At 44.8% G+C, this 19,410-nt stretch overlaps 2 protein-coding genes and 1 pseudogene across 2 annotated transcripts; 2 read left to right on the forward strand and 1 right to left on the reverse strand.

Moving 5' to 3' along the window:
* Positions 1–1,966: 1,966 nt before the first annotated feature.
* Positions 1,967–4,104, reverse strand: LOC136468490 (uncharacterized; annotated as a pseudogene).
* Positions 4,105–6,940: 2,836 nt separating this feature from the next.
* Positions 6,941–10,813, forward strand: LOC136475579 (bax inhibitor 1). Its single transcript, XM_066473079.1, has 6 exons — positions 6,941–7,292; positions 8,309–8,452; positions 8,616–8,707; positions 9,996–10,182; positions 10,276–10,431; positions 10,531–10,813. The coding sequence occupies exons 1-6, from the start codon at positions 7,155–7,157 to the stop codon at positions 10,582–10,584; spliced, it is 771 nt and encodes a 256-aa protein (XP_066329176.1). The 5' UTR covers positions 6,941–7,154; the 3' UTR covers positions 10,585–10,813.
* Positions 10,814–11,965: 1,152 nt separating this feature from the next.
* On the forward strand, positions 11,966–14,902 carry LOC136475580 (cyclin-P4-1-like). Its single transcript, XM_066473080.1, has 2 exons — positions 11,966–12,444; positions 14,243–14,902. The coding sequence occupies exons 1-2, from the start codon at positions 12,080–12,082 to the stop codon at positions 14,580–14,582; spliced, it is 705 nt and encodes a 234-aa protein (XP_066329177.1). The 5' UTR covers positions 11,966–12,079; the 3' UTR covers positions 14,583–14,902.
* Positions 14,903–19,410: the final 4,508 nt, after the last annotated feature.

The following is a 19,410-nucleotide window of genomic DNA, read 5'->3' on the forward strand; positions in this document are numbered from 1 at the left end:
GCAGGTTCGCGACAGTTTCTACTGCAGCTCAGACAAAGCAGCATAGGGGGTATTTGTCCAGTTTGTTTGGCTGATAAGGCATGGCTGAAAGTATCATTGGCTGATTTGTTGTAAGAGAAAAATATTGTTTGTTGGTTGAAAAAGTACGGTTTATAAGTCAATTTCCATGCATCTTATTTGTACGGAGTACCTGTAAGAAAAAAGCTGATAGTTTCGCCCTGTTCGTTTGAGCTTATTCAGCACTACTTTTCAGTCATGAAACAGTGTTTTTCCCCTACAACATTTCAGCATCATATCAGCATTAGCATAAGCCAAATTTCAACATAAGCTAGGCCTCGCTTGTGATCCCAAGGTTCCTGACTTTGGTTACCTGCTACCTTCTCAGCAAATTAAACTTCCTCTTAAAGTTGAATATTTTCGACTTTGACTAATGACTAAATAATTATATAGATTGGAGTTGGTGTTATTGTATTCATCATAAAATATATTTGGGTAACACAGGAAATATGATCTTATAGATATTGGCCTTGTTTGTTTTGGTCCTTTAATATTAGATACTAGGCATATATAGATTAAATTTAAAGATCAAATACACGTGTGCTCCTTCTGTCCTAAAATAACTGCACATCTCATTTCTCAAGTAGTCAAACTTCTTTGCTATAAATCCATGTCTTTTATTAGACTACATTAGATAGAGTCGGGTATTCGTTGTATCATCACAGACGGGTGAAACGACCGTACAAGTGTTGGAGTATGTGATGAAATGTGACATCATGGACCAGTTATTACCAGTCTATGATGAAACACATCATCACATCAGATGGGAGAGTTCCATATGTCTGATGAAATTTAGGGCCGTCCGCTATTAGGATTTCTGGCATAGTGTGCCTTTTCTTTTGATCTATATAGTCATACAGCCTGTTCGTTTTGGCTGGATTGGCTTATAAGCCATGGCTGAAAGTACTGCTGACTGGTTTGGTGTGAGAGAAAATAATGTTCGTTGGCTGATAAGTCAATGCTTATAAGCCGAATACAGGCTGCCGAACAGGCCGATAATTATCCATTTTGCTAGGGCAAAATCCTCCGAAGCATCTTCCGGGTTCTCTACCTTCCAGAGGAAGATCCTTCGAAAGCGGCAATTCTATGAGGAAGCCATTTTTCCAAAGGGAATAATGTCAAATGATAAATTGGTTGGGAGGTGAGGACAACTTTAACCAAGGTCTCTCTGCCAAACGATGAGAGGGGTTTGCCTTTCCTCTGGTAGCATCGATCAACGACTGAACATGAATCCTTTTAAGTTTCCTATTGTGGAGAGGTGGTCCGAGATATTTACCTAGGAAGCTTTGTGCTACTCTAAGAGCAAATATAATTAGAGCTATAATAAGTAAGCTTTTACGTTGAAATGAAGGGGAGAGAACAGGGCCGGCCCTGATTTTTTTGAGGCCCAGGGCGAAACCACAATCCAGGGCCTTTATACATACATGACATTGATAGTACTAAATGTAAATACATATATATAAACACTTAACTGCGGATGCAATAGCAATATTCATATGAAACAATTCATAAATATTAAATTACCTTAAAAATTCCTATATTAAATTACCTTAAAAATCCTTCTAACATTCCTCGATGCGAAGTCATTGATGATGGTATCAATATCGATCTCATCCAACAATCGCTTCTCAATGCATAATGTTGCCAAACCATTTAACCTCTCTTGAGACATTATAGATCTCAAATAGTTCTTCAACAATTTTAGTTTTGAGAAGCTTCTTTCAGATGATGCCATAGTCACAGGCATAGTAAACAAGATCCGATAAGCAATGGAAGCATTAGGATAACAATCAGCCTTTGTAACAAACTCAAAAAATCTCCATAGCTGTCATTGGTGTATCTGGCAAAGTGAATTGTAGAACACTCAACTCAGAAATTAGATCATTTAAATCAATGTCAGATGAACCATTTAGAGAGAAACTGCTGCTAGTGTTGTGCAACACAACTTTAGCTCAGGACCATCCAATGCCTTCAAGTTTGCTGAACTCATTAAAAATCCAAATAATTCTCTGAATGATTCCAATTCTTGAAATCTAGTCTCCAATGAATAGACTGCCATATCAATTATAACCGCGAAGTAACTAACTTTAAATTTCTTCTCACCTTCCAAGAGTGCTTCCGCACTATTATATTCATCAAAATGCTTCTTTCTAAGAGCACGTCGCTTTACTGGGAACGATGGCTCAACACCCATTTCAGATGCAATTTCCGTTGCATTGACCTTACTAGAAGCATACCCATCATTTCTATAGGTTTTAAAGTAATCCATTATGCCTTGTATCTGCTTCATGGTAGACTCAATGCACATAGACGGTGACTGCAACTTTTTGCTTACTTTATTGACAGCAAATAAAACATCATGCCAAATATAAATTCAAAGCTGCCAAGTACTTCAAATAAATTCTTTGCATCACTTCTATCCTTTGGTTCTACATCTCTATCTTCACTCAATGCAAGTAAAGCTGCCCTTAGCTGAGGAGCTTGATATATAATTGCTGCAACACTTTTAATACGACTCTCCCAACGTGTGTTGCACAAAGATTTCACAGTTAAACCATCAATATGATCAAGCAAAAATTTCCATCTTTTAGTAGAACCAGCAAATAAGACATATATCCGTTGCACAATTCCAAAAAAGGAGTCAGCTTTGCTACAAGACTTAGCCATATCACAAAGAGTAAGATTAAGACTGTGGCAAGCACATGGCATATACAAGGCTCTTGGATTTATATCACGCAATCGACTTTGAACTCCCTTGTGTTTTCCTTTCATATTAGAACCATTATCATAACCTTGTCCCCCTAATGTCATCGATGTTAAGACCAAAGGACTTAATGGAATCAACCAAAACATTGAAGAGCCCAGAACCAGATGTGTCATCTACCCTCAGAAAACCAAGAAAATACTCCTCTATTTTAATTTTACCTCCACTCATGTTAACACATCGAACCAACAAAGTCATTTGTTCTTGATGACTAACATCTGAGGTGCAATCAAGAATAACTGAGAAATATTTGGCCTATTTAACAATCTTGATGATAGAATTTGTAATGTCAGAAGCCATAAGAGAAATCAATTCATTCTGAATTTTGTGGCTAAGATAATGATAATGAAGATCATTATTTGAATACGTCTAAGATGGTCTTGCATTACCAAATCAAACTCTGCGACCATCTCAACACAAGCTAAGAAATTGCCATTTTGGCCATTATAAAGCTGCTCGTTAGATCCTCTAAAAGCCAAATTACGTCTACCAAGGAATTTTACAATGGCAACTATTCTCATTAGTACTTGCCTCATGCGCTCTTTCTCCTTGGAGATTTGCTGCTGTAACTCTTTATCAATTGTCTCTTGTTTGCCTAATCTAGTTCTCAATTCATTCCATGAGTTCATATTGGTAATATGCTCAACAGTAATTTCATGTTCCTTCAGCCTCTCATTGATATGTTTCCAGTCTCTATACCCACCATTCCCCAATGAACTCTTGCACTTTTTAGAATTAAAAAGCTTACAGCAAAAGCAAAATACTTTATCCAAGTGTTTGGAATAAACTAGCCATTTCCTGTCACGTAGCTCTCCATTACTCATTTTTCTATGATAATGAGAATATGCAAAATGCCTTAAATTATCGTCGAAAGGGAATACAATATTATCTTCTCTTATAGGCCCCTTTTCAACTAATATATCCCTTGCTTTGTTATCAAGATTATCCTAATTTCTTGGATCATAAATATCCATGTGACACACCGGTTCCTCATCAAGACTACTATTTTCTGTAGTATTTGAATTAAATATGTGCTCATCATTACTCACATTGTTTTCTGCCATGTTAATGCCAACATTGTCATCAGGAGGACCTTCATCTTCTGGAATAATCTGTGTTGGTTCCTTCCAGACAACTATCGCCAACTCGTTTGGATCTCTTGAAGTGTTTGGATTATTCTTCAAAAACTTATGCATAGAACCCCTCTGTGATTGTATGAACTCATCTATTTGTGCTTTCTTTTTCCTTTTCTCACTGCCAGAAGCATACTTTCTTGATGACATGATGCTGTTAAGATTTAGAGAAACAATTAGCTAAAAAAAGTAACTCATCTAGACATCTACTCGCGTTGCTGGCTCAGTGTGGCTCACCGCGATTCGTCGTCGCTCGTCTGGGTTGGGCGGTGTCGCGGAGATCGCAGCGCGTCGGCAGCGTCGCGTGGCGTCGAGTCCAGCGTCTCACGGAGTCGCGGTCTCGCCTCGCGCCGTCGCGCAGGCGCAACAGCCGCGCCCTCGCGTCTCACGTTGCCGGTCGCCGCCGCCGCCGCGCGTGTCGCGTCCGCCCGCCCTGGAGGAGTCTGCGTGTGGCTTCTCACGGACGCTAGTTCTTTCTTTCTGTCAGCAGTTCATCCTTCTCGTGGACGCCAGGACTGCAGGCCAGCAATGTTCAGTCAGGTACTGGGCCAAATCCAAATACTAATATACATGGTATTTGCATACTTGGGGTGGGGCCCTACCTAGTTGGGGGGCCAGGGCGGCCGCCCCGCTTGCCCGCATCCAGGGCCGGGCCTGGGAGAGAAGAGAAGTGAGCTGTAATTTTTACAGCCAGCTGATGCGCGAGCTCAAAAACTTTATGAGGAGAAAGTGGGTTTATGTATTAATGATGAAGTATGTTCTAGTAGCCAACTATTATATGAACATGTTGATAATTGAGAAATAAATAAATGTATATGTAGCTAACAGTGGATTATATTATTAGCCATGCTATAAGGTCCGCTGCAAGCAGATTAAATATATTATAAGCTCAGCCAACAAACATGATAACTTAGGGGTTTGAAGATTATTCCCTCTTCCCACTAATCAATCTGTCGCTCTGAATTTTCATCTTCTGTTTGAATCTTGAGATGAGGAGTAAGAAAAGATCCCTAGGCAGGAGCGCATAAGTTTCCCTGAATTATGCTTGAAGAAGAAGTCTAGATGACTAGATTTGACAAATTTACACGCGTATATATACGCAATACGATTCGTATTAGTAGTAGTAGTACGCGCAGTAGCCACCGGCGGAATTTTTCAAATACGTACACGTCGTGGCCTTCCCTTTCCTCATTTCAGAAGAAAATCACGTTGGGCCGCCCGAATACGGAGAAAATCGAACCGGACAGGCATGACGACCGTCGTGGACCCTGACCGAAAAGCGCATCTGCAATTCTGCACAGCCGGGCCCACAGGCCAGCGGGACCAGATTCTGGAAGCGCGGGGCGGCAGCAAAGCAAGCAAGCGCCACTCCCGAAGGTTCCCGGGGCCCGCCTGCCAGCAGTACGTACTGGATGAGCGCACTCGGGCGCCTGCGCGACCGGGCCCGAAGCTTCTTCACGGGTCCGGGATCGTGCCCACCACGTGGAGACGCGGAATTGGTCCGTCCACGGCAGTTTGCGTCATCGATGGCCGCTCGCCGAGACGCGGGCGCGCGCTGCCGGCCACGTGGCGTTCCCGCGCGCGCTTGGCCTCTCTCTTTCTTAATGCCAAAGCCTGCAACGGGCAGCTGACATGGCCATATCGTGAGGTAAAGTATCCGGTTCCAGTGACACTGGATCGTATCGTTGCTAGCTGGTTCGTAAAGAAATATTGTTGGTTGATTTGTGTGAGAGAAAAATACCGTTTTGGCTAAAAATTTATGATCATTTACGACAAGCCATAGTCAAACGAACATGCTGTGAGTTAAGCCATGCCGTAAATAAACAAAATAAAAAGAACTAATGAAATGACGGTGGACACAAAGTGTTGGATCACGGAAGCAGAAATGCTTGGATTCATGAACAGAATCTAAATGCGACGATGGGAGTGTTTACATTTGTGCACGGATTGTACATTGGCCGACGACGATGGAATATGTTGTTTGTAAAATTTATTTATGACTAATTAGAAATTTACTCATAATACAAATCGTTATCTCGACCTTGGATCGCTGCGATATTTGCACCTCTTCGACAAAAACTGTAGTCACGCGAAAGTGGAATGCTCAAACAGACCAACGAAGATGGTACACGTACGAATCACCGAAAGCTTCATACCGAGGGCAGTATGGGAATGATTGATGACGTACGACTCTACTAGTACCCCCGTTTCAGAAAAGACACGATTTTAAATTTTATCATGATCAGGCTAACTCAGTTAAATTGTCTGAATTTATGAAAAAAAAACAATATTAACATTTAAGACTCAGGATAAATATATTAGAAAATTTATTATATATAATAATATTTATTTAGTATGATACTCCCTCCATACGGGTAATTCAAGTCGTTTTAGACAAGTCTTGGGTCAAACATTGGAAATATAAATCATGAAATAACTTTTAAGTTGTTGAGTTTGGAAATATGAAAACCATATGAATAAATTTGTCTTCAAGAGTAATTTCATAAAAATATACAGACATCATTTCCAATAAATATCTTTTATAAAAATAAGGAGTCAAATTTCATGGTTTGGAGACCGTGTTGCTGTCCAAAACGACTTGAATTACCAATATATAGAGGGAGTAAGTAGTATTAATATTCGTATTAAACAATTGTTGTAAAATTACATTATACATATTATTTCTGCGACAAAGGGAATAAACATGAGCTGGGCAAAATGTGTTTGGCATGCATGGCAAACGCGCATCAGAAGATCCGGACGTGAACGAAAACAAAACAGCGTGCGGGGCAGCGTGCGCAGCGCATTGGTAGAACTAGAACCGGTACTCGTGACATGAGGAAACTTCTGGAGCAGTCGCGAGAGGAGGCTTTGCGGGGGGTGTCCCTTCGCGAAAACTACCAGCCCAGTGCGTGTCCGCTTCCTTCCTCGCGAATCCCACCGCCGCCCGCCGCCCCCCATATATAAACCGCCTCTCGGCCCCTTGCATTCTCTCAGATCAAACCCACGAGACGAGAACAACCTGGTTCCGACCCACCACGAGACGACTCCATTCCGAATTCCAAATCCATCCATCCGAACCAGCACCGCCAAAGCATATCAAAAGCCGACAGGCTCTTTGCGTGTGGTGCGAGGCAGACCAATCCCCCCGATCCGTTTCGCGTCTACCAGAGGGACGACACCCGCCGGAGCCGGAAGCGATGGACGCCTTCTACTCGACATCCTCCTCCTCCTCGGGGCCGTACGGCGCGACGGCGTACGGCGGCAGCGGCTGGGGCTACGACTCGCTCAAGAACTTCCGCCAGATCACCCCCGCCGTCCAGACCCACCTCAAGCTCGTACGTACCGCCACCCTCCCGTTCTTCTTCTCGTCGTGCTTGCGTTTCTCGCTCGTCGTCCCGGCCCTACTACGCCGGTGTTTCTCTGCATAGCCGGTTTATTTGGCTTTGTTTTGGGGATTTGGGGGTGGAATGTGGCAACGGATCCTGTTCGTTTTGCTGAAAAGATAAGCTGGAAAGGATCGTTGGCTGATTAGCTTTGAGAGAAAAACACCGGTCCTTTATTCTTCGCTGAAAAAATACGGACGAAAAGACAAGCGTACAGGTGAGGTGAGGTGGTGTTATAATCTCACAGTTTCGATGGCTGTTTTCACAATTTTTGGGGGGCTATTTTTTTCCCGGTTGGCCTCGGTCGTTCGCCTTCGTACGTGCCAATTTGCCATCGTGTTCCATCCAGGCTTGCGTCCTCTGTGGGCTGGTTTAGATTTGTGCGCCCGGTGGTTTGGATTGCACCTCTGTTCGAATTGTCCTTTTTTGGTCGGGTTCAAATTGTTCAGTGAAAACAGCGGATTCTGTTGTTCTACCCGCGGAATGTGAAGGCGATTCACGCAATTAGCCTTTAGTATTTTTTTTATCAGTTGGTGGTTTCGTGGGGATTTCCTTACGCAATGGAATTTCGTCTGTTTATTATTATATCATCATCACAACCTGCGGTTTGCGTGTTGCTTTTGCCTAGGAATTTCTGATTCGCGCGTGCTGTATTCCTTGCGTTGAGAACTGCCAATGCCACCGATTGATTGATTCGTCACACAAGAACATGATTCGATTCGAATAATAATAATATGTGATTGATCGATATAAACTTTTCAGCAAGTCGATTCCATGCGTTGCATTTCGGTTACTTGTTTATTTATGCACCTTATTATGCTTGGTGCGATCTTGCAACCGTGTGATATGTCACACGTCGTTCTGACGGCGGTTATTAGTTAGTTGCTCCATCCAGTAATTATAATTTATTTAATTCAATTCAAATCTGACTGTGGTTGTCGGTTTTGGTTTGGTTTGGTTGCCTGCAGGTTTACCTCACCCTATGCGTGGCGCTGGCCTCGTCGGCGGTGGGCGCTTACCTGCACGTCGTCTGGAACATCGGCGGGATGCTGACCACGCTCGGCTGCGTCGGCAGCATCGCCTGGCTCTTCTCGGTGCCCGTCTACGAGGAGGTTTGTTCGTCCCTCCTTCGTCAGTTGACCTTGCTCGGCATCTCGCAAGCTGTGCAGGCTCGCGAGCGAGAAATTTGACAAACCGAAAATGTCAATTGCGTCTGTGCTGACTTTTCTCTTTCTCAATGTGTTGCCCTGTTCGTCCGTGCTTGTGCATGTGCAGAGGAAGAGGTATGGGCTGCTGATGGCGGCTGCCCTCCTGGAAGGGGCTTCGGTTGGACCCCTCATCAAGCTCGCCGTGGAATTTGACCCAAGGTAACAACGAACTTACCTCGCACTTGTCTCTCGGAAATTACCTGCGCTGTGCGCTACTGATTAATCAAAACTAAACACTACGAGTTTGATCATGCATGAGCGGACAAGTTGTAGTAAATAAATGCTTAGATGATGATGACTTTGCCCTGTTTGTTTGGCTGATAAGATATGGCTGAAATTATCGTTGGCTGATTTGTTGTGAGAGAAAAATATTGTTCGTCGGCTGAAAAAGTACGGCTTATAAGCGAAACGAACATGTCGATAATCTTCGGGCATTGACAGCGACTTACGTGCTGCTTCTATGGGATGTGTGTATTGCCTACTTGTCTCTCCTGCCAGTCGCTGTCTGCTTCTATTCTTGCCGCAGTTTTTCGGTAGTGACTGGGATTTCGAGGTCAGAGAAGGAGATTTTTTTTTGCATGTACTGTAAAATTACAGTGCGATCTTCTCATAAGAATTTTAAGTTGCTTTCTGAGAACTGTCACTTTCAGTGAATCATCATGCATGATGTTATAGCTAGGCAATTCATCTCAAACAGACATGCGGCACATACATGCATGATGCTGTCACTAGTTATACTTCTTTATCCCAATTTTGGAGCTAAAGCCAGTAAAAAGTTTGCATGCCCCTTATAGGTGCAAAATTTCGGCACCTAGTTATAGAATTGATTTTGCCCTTTGTTTTGCTTTGCCTATTCATGCTTTACCCCTTTTGTCAAAAGGTGCTCCACATGCATGTTGTAGCACTTTGTATTTGGAAAAAGAAAAGGTTGCTTCCTAATTGCTTGATAGGATCTTGGCATGGGTTGACATAAGAAATGAATTTAAGCATTGAGCAATTTTCTGAAGATAATCATCAGTCCTGAACATTTAGCTTGTGCATCCTCTCCTTGGATGGATGAACATACTACTATTGCTAGCCTTGGGTAGCCTGAAATGTCTGGGCACTGTTACTTTCATTTGATGGTGTCAAAGTTCTTTATCTTGTTTCTTTTTATATTTTGGCATGATGAATTGATGTTTGTTTATGCTGAATTCCGGACTAAGTATACTCTACTGGGTTCACAGTGCCATCAAGAGAGAAATTTGTGGTTAACCTAGGCATGCATGATCAACTGATGCTTTTTTATGCTGAATTCAGAACTATATTCATACTAGTTCATCAGAGTGCTATTATAGAGGCAGAGATTTGTGGTTGAACTGCTGTTGCTGCTCAGGCTCAGCAAATGTTTTATCTTTTGGTGCACCGACTGAAGCTACCCTGTTGCTTGTATGTTGTTTTTCCTCAGCATCCTGGTGACAGCGTTTGTGGGGACTGCCATTGCGTTCGCGTGCTTCTCTTGCGCCGCCGTGGTGGCCAAGCGCAGGGAGTACCTCTACCTGGGAGGGCTGCTCTCTTCTGGGCTCTCCATCCTGCTCTGGCTGCAGTTCGCCGCCTCCATCTTTGGCCACTCCACTAGCAGCTTCATGTTTGAGGTGAGAGATCGTCATCGATCAGACGTGCCTGCCACTATCCGCTCTTTAATTTGATCGAGCATATTCCTTAATCAGCTTTGATCCGGCCTGCAGGTTTACTTTGGTCTGCTCATCTTCCTGGGGTACATGGTGTACGACACGCAGGAGATCATCGAGAGGGCGCACCACGGCGACATGGACTACATCAAGCACGCCCTCACCCTCTTCACCGACTTCGTGGCTGTCCTTGTCCGCATCCTCGTCATCATGGTGAGAGCTCTTGTCGGATTGGTGGAGTTTGTTCATGCATGATCTCTCTCTGCTGGTGGTGATGTCTGATTGACTGACTGAACTGAACTGTGCATGCAGCTCAAGAACGCGTCTGACAAGTCGGAGGACAAGAAGAGGAAGAAGAGGTCGTGAGCGGTGTCTTTTCTCACCTGGAACACTGAAGGCACGGGCTGCCTGATGCTACGTACGAGTATAGTACTACAATATGAATGGAAGCTCCCACATATATATAGGGAGGAGTAACTGGGTTCTTGTGGTGGAACCGAAAGAACTGAGAGTGTTTCTTTGTTTTCTTCATCTCTTAGTTTGTTATTAGTCGTCCTGTGAATGAATCTGGTACGGTTTGGTTGCATACTGTATACGATACGAGCGCTGCAACAAATTGGATCTGCATGCCGGTGTTTGCTGGCCTGAAAACTCTGTAGATGGATGGAATGCAGTTAAGATGTTGCCGTTGCACGGTCCAATCCTGTGTGGTTGTCACGCGTTTCTGGTAGCTGGAACGCGTCGCCTGTCACGAGCGCACCAGAGTGCTGCGGTGTTGCCGCCGCCCGCCGGCGTAACGAGCGGATATGGGCAGTGGGAGCGGACCGGCGGCGGGGGGATGAGTGAGACCGACGCGCTGCCGTGCCGTCGACCGGTGGTATAGGGAGAGGGGGAGTAGTAGGGTGCACGGGCGGGGTGGTGGTGGCTGCCTCATCACATCGCACGCGCATCGATGTTGGCCGAATGGCAGCGATGCGAGTCCTGTTCGCTTGGCTGAAAGTAGATTTACGGCGAGAGAAAAATACGGTTCGTTGTTGAATTATAACAGGGCGACGATAGGACAGTGGTTGTCTCTCCCGGATGTCCAGTCTAGGCTGGCTGTTGTTGAAAAACGTGTGTACAGTAATCCTCCAAATCCGCCGCAGGACAGGAAGCCAAGGAAGACATCCCTTTCTTTTTATCAATGGTCAATGCGGCAGTAGATGCCTAGTAGATGGAGTTGGACGTCGGACCGACACAGGCCAAAGCCTGTAGGCTGCAGCTAGCAATACTCCTATCCTATATATGTCGGCGCCTGGCTCTGCTTTGTTTAACCGCAGCAGGCGCTCGCGTTCGGGTCTCTTTCGGTTTCGGGCTTTCGGCTTTGCTTTCCTGTTGAAGCACGCGCGACTCGAGAGAGAGAACATCACGTTTGCAGCCTTGCGGACACGGGACACCATACATATCGATGCCGATGCCGATGCCGATGGGATCGCGCCATACCAACAATCAAAACGATCATCATCAGCAGCAGCTAGCAGGAGCTTCTACCTCAACTCCTCGTCGGTTGCTTCGGTTCGGTCCGGCGGTTCTCGCCTCCTCCTCGTCACCAAACCAAAGGCGTCATCCTTCACTTTACGCCTCCGCGATACGGAAGCTGAAACCCAACAAGAAACCATCCTTGTCCGCGAGCAAACGTCGCGGCCGGTCGGTCGGCTGTCGGCTGTCGCTCTGCCAGTGCCAGCGCACCACACCACCAGGCAGCTAGCCAGCCTCCCTCTTCTACTCCCCGGCCCTCGCTCGTCCCTTCGCCTGGCCGCGACCACCACCACCCACCACCCACCAGCACCACTCCCTCAGCTCCCCCCTAGCCCCGCGCGCCATGGAGCCGCCGTCGCCGCGGAGCAGCAAGGCGCGCGCGCCCCGTGTGGTGGCCGTTCTGGCGGGGCTGCTGGAGCGCGCAGCGGAGCGCGGCGACGCCGAGGGCGAGGGCGCTGCCGCCGCGTCGGCGGCGTTCCGGGGCCGCGCGCTGCCGGGGATCCCCGTGCGGCGGTACGTGGAGCGGATATACCAGTACGCCGGGTGCAGCCCCGCCTGCTTCGTCGTCGCCTACGTCTACCTCGACCGCCTCGCGCGGGGCCGGGGTGCCGACGAGGAGGCGCCGGTGTCGGTCGGCATCGACTCGTACACCGTGCACCGCCTCCTCATCACCTCCGTCCTGGTCGCCGCCAAGTTCATGGACGACAGGTGAGTCGAGTATTTTGCTATCTACACTGCACTGCCGTGGCCTTTGGTCAAGGATCAATCATGTGTACGTTCGTCTCCATTGCGCCCTGCTCATCTTGGATCGGTAGCTGGCTGTTAATACCAGTAGGTAGTAATCAGCTTGCATTTCCCCGAGCCCGGCTGTGAAATTGATTGAGGAGCAGGCGCCACGCCACGGCCAATTGGCCACGGAATAACTACATCCAGCTATACAGCTATGCCAGAGTTGACTAATAACCGTAGTAGCGGACTAGCGGTAGCACTGCCCTGCCGACGATTAGTGTCACACGGTCCGGCCTAGTACCTTGGATAAACATTTCCCGCCCGCCCAAAAAGAAGAAGAAGAAGAATGCGAGTCGCCGAGTCATGATCTCATGGAGCCGCGGACGCATCACCACTGCCTTTCCAGTTTCCACTAGCTCGGTACCTGCTACCTGATGACCTGTCAACCAATTCGGGCCTCGTTTAGATTGCAAATTTTTGCAATCTGGACACTGCAGCATGTTTCGTTTGTATTTGACAAACTTTATCCGATCATAGATTAACTAGGCTTAAAAGATTCGTCTCGTGATTTACAACCAAACTTTGCAATTAGAGCAAGTATAATAGCAGGCTGTAAGCCGGCTAAATGCTGAGGTGGAGGAGAGGGGAGGAGAGAGAGGAGAAGCGGGCTGTAAGCTTACAGCCGGCTTGGGCACAAGAACCAAAAAAGTCTGTGAGAGAGACAAGTGGACCATATATTAACCGTAAAGAGCTAACTACTGTATGAGTGGGCTGAGAGAAGGCTGCAAAGAACCTTACAGCCAGCAAGCCGGCTATATTATTAGCCTTGCTCTTAGTTATTTTTTTTACCTACATTTAATGCTCCATACATGCGTTCAAAAATTGATATGACGGAGAGAGAGTGAAAAAACTTAGAACTTTGAAGCAATCTAAACAAGGCCTCGTTAGGTTTTCATTTGTTGCCGTGATGATATATACGCTGCTCCAGCAGCTAAAGAGAGTAGAAAATTCCAATTCCAACTGTATTTATCTGGGACATACTATATACTGGTATGCATGTACTCCAGCCCCAGTTATATAATGGCCCGGCTACCCGGCCAAGTACTCACATGCATGCAAAACGTATGTATATATATTAAATTAAATAAATGTCCCTATATCCTATTGATCATTCCTATCTACCTCCTGGCTCCGGCTGGTGAGCAGGTAGCAGCACAGCCATTTGTGCATCCTGACCTGCCATAACTAAGGCCCCGTTTAGTTCCCAAAAAATTTTGCATAGTAACCGTCACATCAAATCTTACGGTATATGCATGGAGTACTAAATGTAGACGAAAAAAAAACTAATTACACAGTTGGTCAAGAAATCGTGAGACGAAACTTTTGAACCTAATTAGTCCATAATTAGACACTAATTACCAAATACAAACGAAATGCTACAGTGAGCCAAAATCCAAAAAATTTTGGATCTAAACGCACCCTAAACAACAGGCCAGCCGGTAGCGGTAGGTGTGTCTGTGGCGTGTGTGCGCGGTGTCGTCAGTTGGGACGTCCAGCTCGCTCGCTCGCCAGGCTAGCTGTGATGTCGTCGTTGCTCTCGCTCGCTGTCCTTCGTCCGGATCCCCATCCTCACCTACCAGAGAGAGAGAGGGGAAATTTCAATGAAAAGAAATGCAGAAACCAAACCGACGATCATGTTCGTTCCTGTCCTGCCTTCATCAATCATATATGCATCTGTACGTCTTGTTGCTTACTCATTTTGCATGATCTCACGCAGGCACTACAACAACGCCTACTTCGCGCGGGTGGGCGGCGTGGAGTTGTCGGAGATGAACGCGCTGGAGCTGCACCTCCTCTTCGCGCTCCGCTTCCGCCTCAACGTCGCCCCCGACACCTTCGCCCGCTACTGCGCCGCGCTCGAGTGCCACATCGTCTTGGCCGACCCCGCCGTGCCGCTGCCGCTGCTGATGCCGTCCCCCGTCTCCGACGACGACGACGACGACGAGGCAGTGACCAAGGAGAAGCAGGGTGCCGCTGTCGCCGCCGGCTCCGTCGTCGTCGCCCATAGTCATCATCATCGGGGAGCGGTGGTACAAATCATGACGACCGCCCAATGACGACTTCGGACGGACGGTCGTCGAGACGTACGGGAGGGCACACGTCGACACGATTCTTTCATTTGTTTTGAGCCTTTGTACATGCGTGCGTGCGTGCGTGCTAAAAACAAATTCGCGCTGTCTGTTCAATCAGCGCGTTCGTGCGTTTCGTGTTCTAGCTACTCTCGTGCATGTAGCATGCATGCATGTCGGCGTGTGTGTAAGCCCGGCCGTGACTTTTGTGCTGCGAGTGTGCAAAAGCTGCTGCATGCAGGAGCACTAGTGCACGACGGATCGATGTATGTACGTACGTACATATATGCACCATATGATTCATGACACTTCTCATACCGTACCTCACCTAGCTCTTTGCTCTTTGGCTTGTTGGTCTCTCGAAAAATGTCCACCGGGTCTGTGTACTACTAGTAGTCTAGTACTAGTACGTAGCAGGAGTATTGTTAAAAAAAAATTCAAAGGGACTTGAAATTAGTTCAGGACTTGAGATACACTGGAGTAGTACTGGATTCAGAAAAATAGCACTTCAAACTCAAACTGACGTACGAACCAGGGCCGATGTGCACAAAGGATATCAAATTTACCTTCACAACATTTACAGCAGTGACATGCATGTCAAAGGTTAGTTGGCATTATGATGTCCGCAGATATGATAACGTGGTAGAAGAAAATAGAGTAAAATTCACCTTCAACCCCTAAACTTTGACACGTGGGTCTCTAAACTTGACCAGTGGTGTCATCATGTTAGGGTCAAGATACCATTGTATCTCAAGGCACCGAACGGTAAGCCACTCGGGCGGCCCAGCTAGTTGAAGCCTAGCAACTGTGGCCCACTTAAACCACACAGGTCCCGGGCCAAGACACGCGGTCCATCATGGCCTCTTCCATCTCCTTCCGTTGCACGCTTCGCAGTCATGCTCGACCTCTCCCCCATCTCGGCCCATGGAAAAGGACGCCATCGAGTACGCCTGCTCTGACAGGGGCAGGCACGCTCTGCTCACTTCGCCAGGACGGAGAGGGTGGCCATCTCTCGGGACGCGGAATCTCGGGGCAGACACCATCCCTGCGTTCAACCCGACAAGACGGGCGTACGGCCCCACCCATTATGGGATGGGTCACATGACCCCGGCCTTGTCCTCACAAGATTAACTAGGCCACCGGGATCCTTTACTCGGTGACCTAGGGTCGAGGCTCGTAGCGCCACAACCCGAGAGCGGCTACCTGCTTCCTCACTGTCGCCACAACGCCACCAGGAGAACAGAGAACAATGATGGAGGCCACGACATGACCATACCACACAGGATAGTTGGTGAACCACCACCGTGCCAATAGTGCCGCCATGACCGGCATTGTAGCATCACGCCATACCATGCCATGACGTGGGGATCAAGATCACGACGACCACGAAGACGACCATGCCCGAACGTACTATGACGCCAGGAGAAGACAAGATGGATTGCTGGCCAAGTTTACTCGCTTATCTCTCCCTCGGGCTCTCGACCACTCGGATCAGGAGAACCCATCTCTCTACTGTAATCTGGCCCCCGAACTCTATATAAGGGCGGCTAGGCCTCCCTTCAAGGGGACGAAATCTCCGAGACTCTGTTCGGACTTTCGTCCTACCGATTCCTCCTTACCCCATTATAAGACCTCAGAGCACTTGAACCGAGGAACACGAGCTCGTTACTCTCTCTGAGACTGGACATAGGGCTCCGGCTTGAACCTATATAATTTCCTTGTGTCTTGAGTGCTACCATCGTATTCCTAGAGCAGCGCGACACTCATAAATTCACTCGTTGGTTTACGAAACACCGACACATCCTATATAAACCTTTTTAATGTATCCTTTATAAAGTGAAGCTAGAGCACCTCACTCAAAAGCACTTGTATAGTTCCCATTCCCACATTTGAGCATTTGACTGGTAATTTCTTAGACGATGTATTTTAAAAAATTCTTTTAAATTTATTAGATTTTGCAAATACTTTTGAAAAATAATTCTACATATATATTACATGTTCTCAAACTAAAATACATTTAATTTTAAAGTTATGGATGTTAGTAGCTTTTATTTAAGGTTTGACCAAGTCTTACTCTAAGCGACATGATTTTATTATTATTCACGGTACTCCCTTAACTATGTGACTGTATTTGTATTTCTATTCGCCACATATACGTCCCTGTTCGGCTTACCCCATATTCGGTTTGTTCGGCTTCTTTTTTCAGCCGAAATAGTGTTTTTATCTCACAACAATTCAGCCGGAACAGTGTTTTCAGCCAGTTTCAGCCAAGTTTTAGACCAGTGAACGGAGCCATATTGCTGCTACTCCGTTCACTGCATGCACTATTTCACCTTTTTAATGTTTGCATAGTGTGTTTTTGTACTTTTCACTCCTTATTTGTCCTGTGACTCGCTAGACTAAGGAACTGTTTGATATAAGAGCTAATTGTTAGCTAGCTAAAAATTACCCTCTCTATCCCAAATTATAAGTCATTCTAAGGATCTTGGAGAGTTAAAGCATATCAAGTTTGACCAAATTTATATGAAGTATGATAATAACATTTATGATGTCAACTAAGTATCATTAGATTCCTCATTAATTATATTTTTATAGTATACTTATTTGATGTCATAAATCTTCATAATTTTCTTTATGATTTTGGTCAAACTTGAGGTTCTTTAACTCTCCAAGATTATTGGAATGTCTTATAATTTGGAATGGAGGGAGTAGCTAAAATTAGCCATATTCATCCAAACAGGATGGCTAATAGATGAACTAATTTTTTAGCCAAGCCTTCAATTGATTTTTAGTCAACTAGCTAGCTAGCTCTAGCTAATTTTCAATCTAACTAGTATTAGCTCAAAGTCGTCCAAACATGTCCTAAATTGTCTACGGACCTATTACAATACAAGTTTGGAACGGTGACTTTTAGGCATACACTGTGGTAGGGTGTTAATAGTAAATTATGTCCGAGGACAGGGCATCACATATAAATCGGTCAATAGTGAATTAGTGACATAATCTACAAATCTTCAATATGTCAAATCGACGACTTTAAATATAGATATCATCTTAAATGAAAAGAGTTTAAGTTATTGTTAAATTCATCTTTGTCAAATCACATGATACCGAAATGTAACTAATCTTTGATATATCACTGTTGCATAAATGCGGTGACGGTAGATTCTATTCCTCCTTATTTCTTTATTCTTTATCTCTACTATTAAAGTGTTTCTCAATCGGTTTAGTCAATTTATAGTTGATTCTTTATCTCTAGCTATTAAAGTTTTTCTCAATCAGTTTAGTCAATTTATAGTTGAAGATATGGAGCCACTCCTATATTATTTTTTTTCAAAATCGCTGGCATGATAAAAAAATGATGTCTCTTCAAGAGGCGTATATACTTCCTCTGTTTTAAATTATACGATGTTTTGGCTTTTTTAGATTTAAAGTTTTTGCTATACACTAGATATATATTATGTCTAGATGCATTGTAAAAGCAATGTATCTAAAAAAGCTAAAATAACTTATAATTTAGAATTGAGAGAGTACAAAAAAAAAACAATTTGGTAAACTTGAGACAAAGAACAAACACTGAAAACGCCCTAAAGACCCGTTAGCTTTCGCCTTCTAGATGTTAGCTTTTTGCTATTTGCTTTTGTAATGTAGTTTTAGCTTCTCGGCATGCTTTTAAGCTATAGTTCATTTTTCAGGTACAAACCAACCAACCAACTGTGTAAACTTGGAAACTATCAATTAGGACCACTAGATGCGGATCCAATGGATGTAGTGAGGGGGCTTAAGCGCAAAAAAATCTCACATCTCACCACATCCATTGGATCAACATCTAGTGGTCCTGATTGATAGTTTCTAAGTTTACACAGGTTGATAGGTTTGCACCTAATACATTGCCATTTGTTTAAGCTTCTAGCTTCTCACCAACCGAAGTCACAAAAAAAGCTTAAATAAACAGGCCCTTGGTCCCTGCTGCACACCAAAGTTTAGCTCCCTCTTTGATCTTTTCAATCAACTAATGAGGCGTGAGGTGTTTTGTGCTAAAAATACGTGCATTTCTTTCTCTCCATAGCTCCTATGAGCAACAACATCGATCTGATTACAACAACAACAACATAGCCTTTCAGTCCCAAACAATAGTATCGATCTGATTCCGTAAAAAAAAAACATCGATCTGAATCCCTTGATTATGAGGCTGCCTGCCGCCTTACTTGCGATCTCCACCAATATGGTACTGATGTTAAAACAATCCAAGGTACAATATTTGTGGGACTGTTGTTGTTTGTCCATGGTCTCTGATCTCCTACATTTCTATCCATTATCTAAAAAATATATCTGTAATGACTAGAAGTTTCTCCAATCAGCTTCGTCGACGTTAAAGTTGAGTACAGTGTGGTGGGTGCTGAGAGAGAACAAAGATATTACTTCATCCGGTCAAAAATACTTGTCGCCTAGAACAAGATTTATTTGAACGCTAATAACTTTTAAATTACTTTGTTCGAAAGCACGTGAGCTACGAGTACCTTCATTGTTTCAAATTTTAAATCATTTCAGTTATGTTCTAAATCAAACTGTTCTAAAAAAAGTTTACTCTCTCCGTTAAAAAAATATACAATTTTCACTTCCAAGGGGCCAAGGAAAGGATTTTAAGTTTGACAAAATCTAAACGAAAAAAGTACAAACATTCATGAAGAATCATTAGATTAGTTTCAAAATAATTTGATATTATTTTCTATAACTTAGTTAAACCGAAGAAAGTTTGATCAGCCCTAACTCTAGAATTGCAATGCAAAAAAGAAAATTTACGGAAGGAGTAGTA

This window comes from Miscanthus floridulus, chromosome 8, assembly GCF_019320115.1.
Source record: "Miscanthus floridulus cultivar M001 chromosome 8, ASM1932011v1, whole genome shotgun sequence".
NCBI lineage: Eukaryota > Viridiplantae > Streptophyta > Magnoliopsida > Poales > Poaceae > Miscanthus > Miscanthus floridulus.

Excerpts from the sequence above, each read along its gene's own strand:
- LOC136475579 (XM_066473079.1), top strand. The coding sequence starts at position 7,155 with ATGGACGCCTTCTACTCGACATCCTCCTCCTCCTCGGGGCCGTACGGC. Across the intron at positions 7,293-8,308 it reads TCCAGACCCACCTCAAGCTC|GTTTACCTCACCCTATGCGT; the intron begins GTACGTACCGCC and ends GGTTGCCTGCAG. Across the intron at positions 8,453-8,615 it reads CGGTGCCCGTCTACGAGGAG|AGGAAGAGGTATGGGCTGCT; the intron begins GTTTGTTCGTCC and ends GTGCATGTGCAG.
- LOC136475580 (XM_066473080.1), top strand. The coding sequence starts at position 12,080 with ATGGAGCCGCCGTCGCCGCGGAGCAGCAAGGCGCGCGCGCCCCGTGTG. Across the intron at positions 12,445-14,242 it reads GCCAAGTTCATGGACGACAG|GCACTACAACAACGCCTACT; the intron begins GTGAGTCGAGTA and ends GATCTCACGCAG.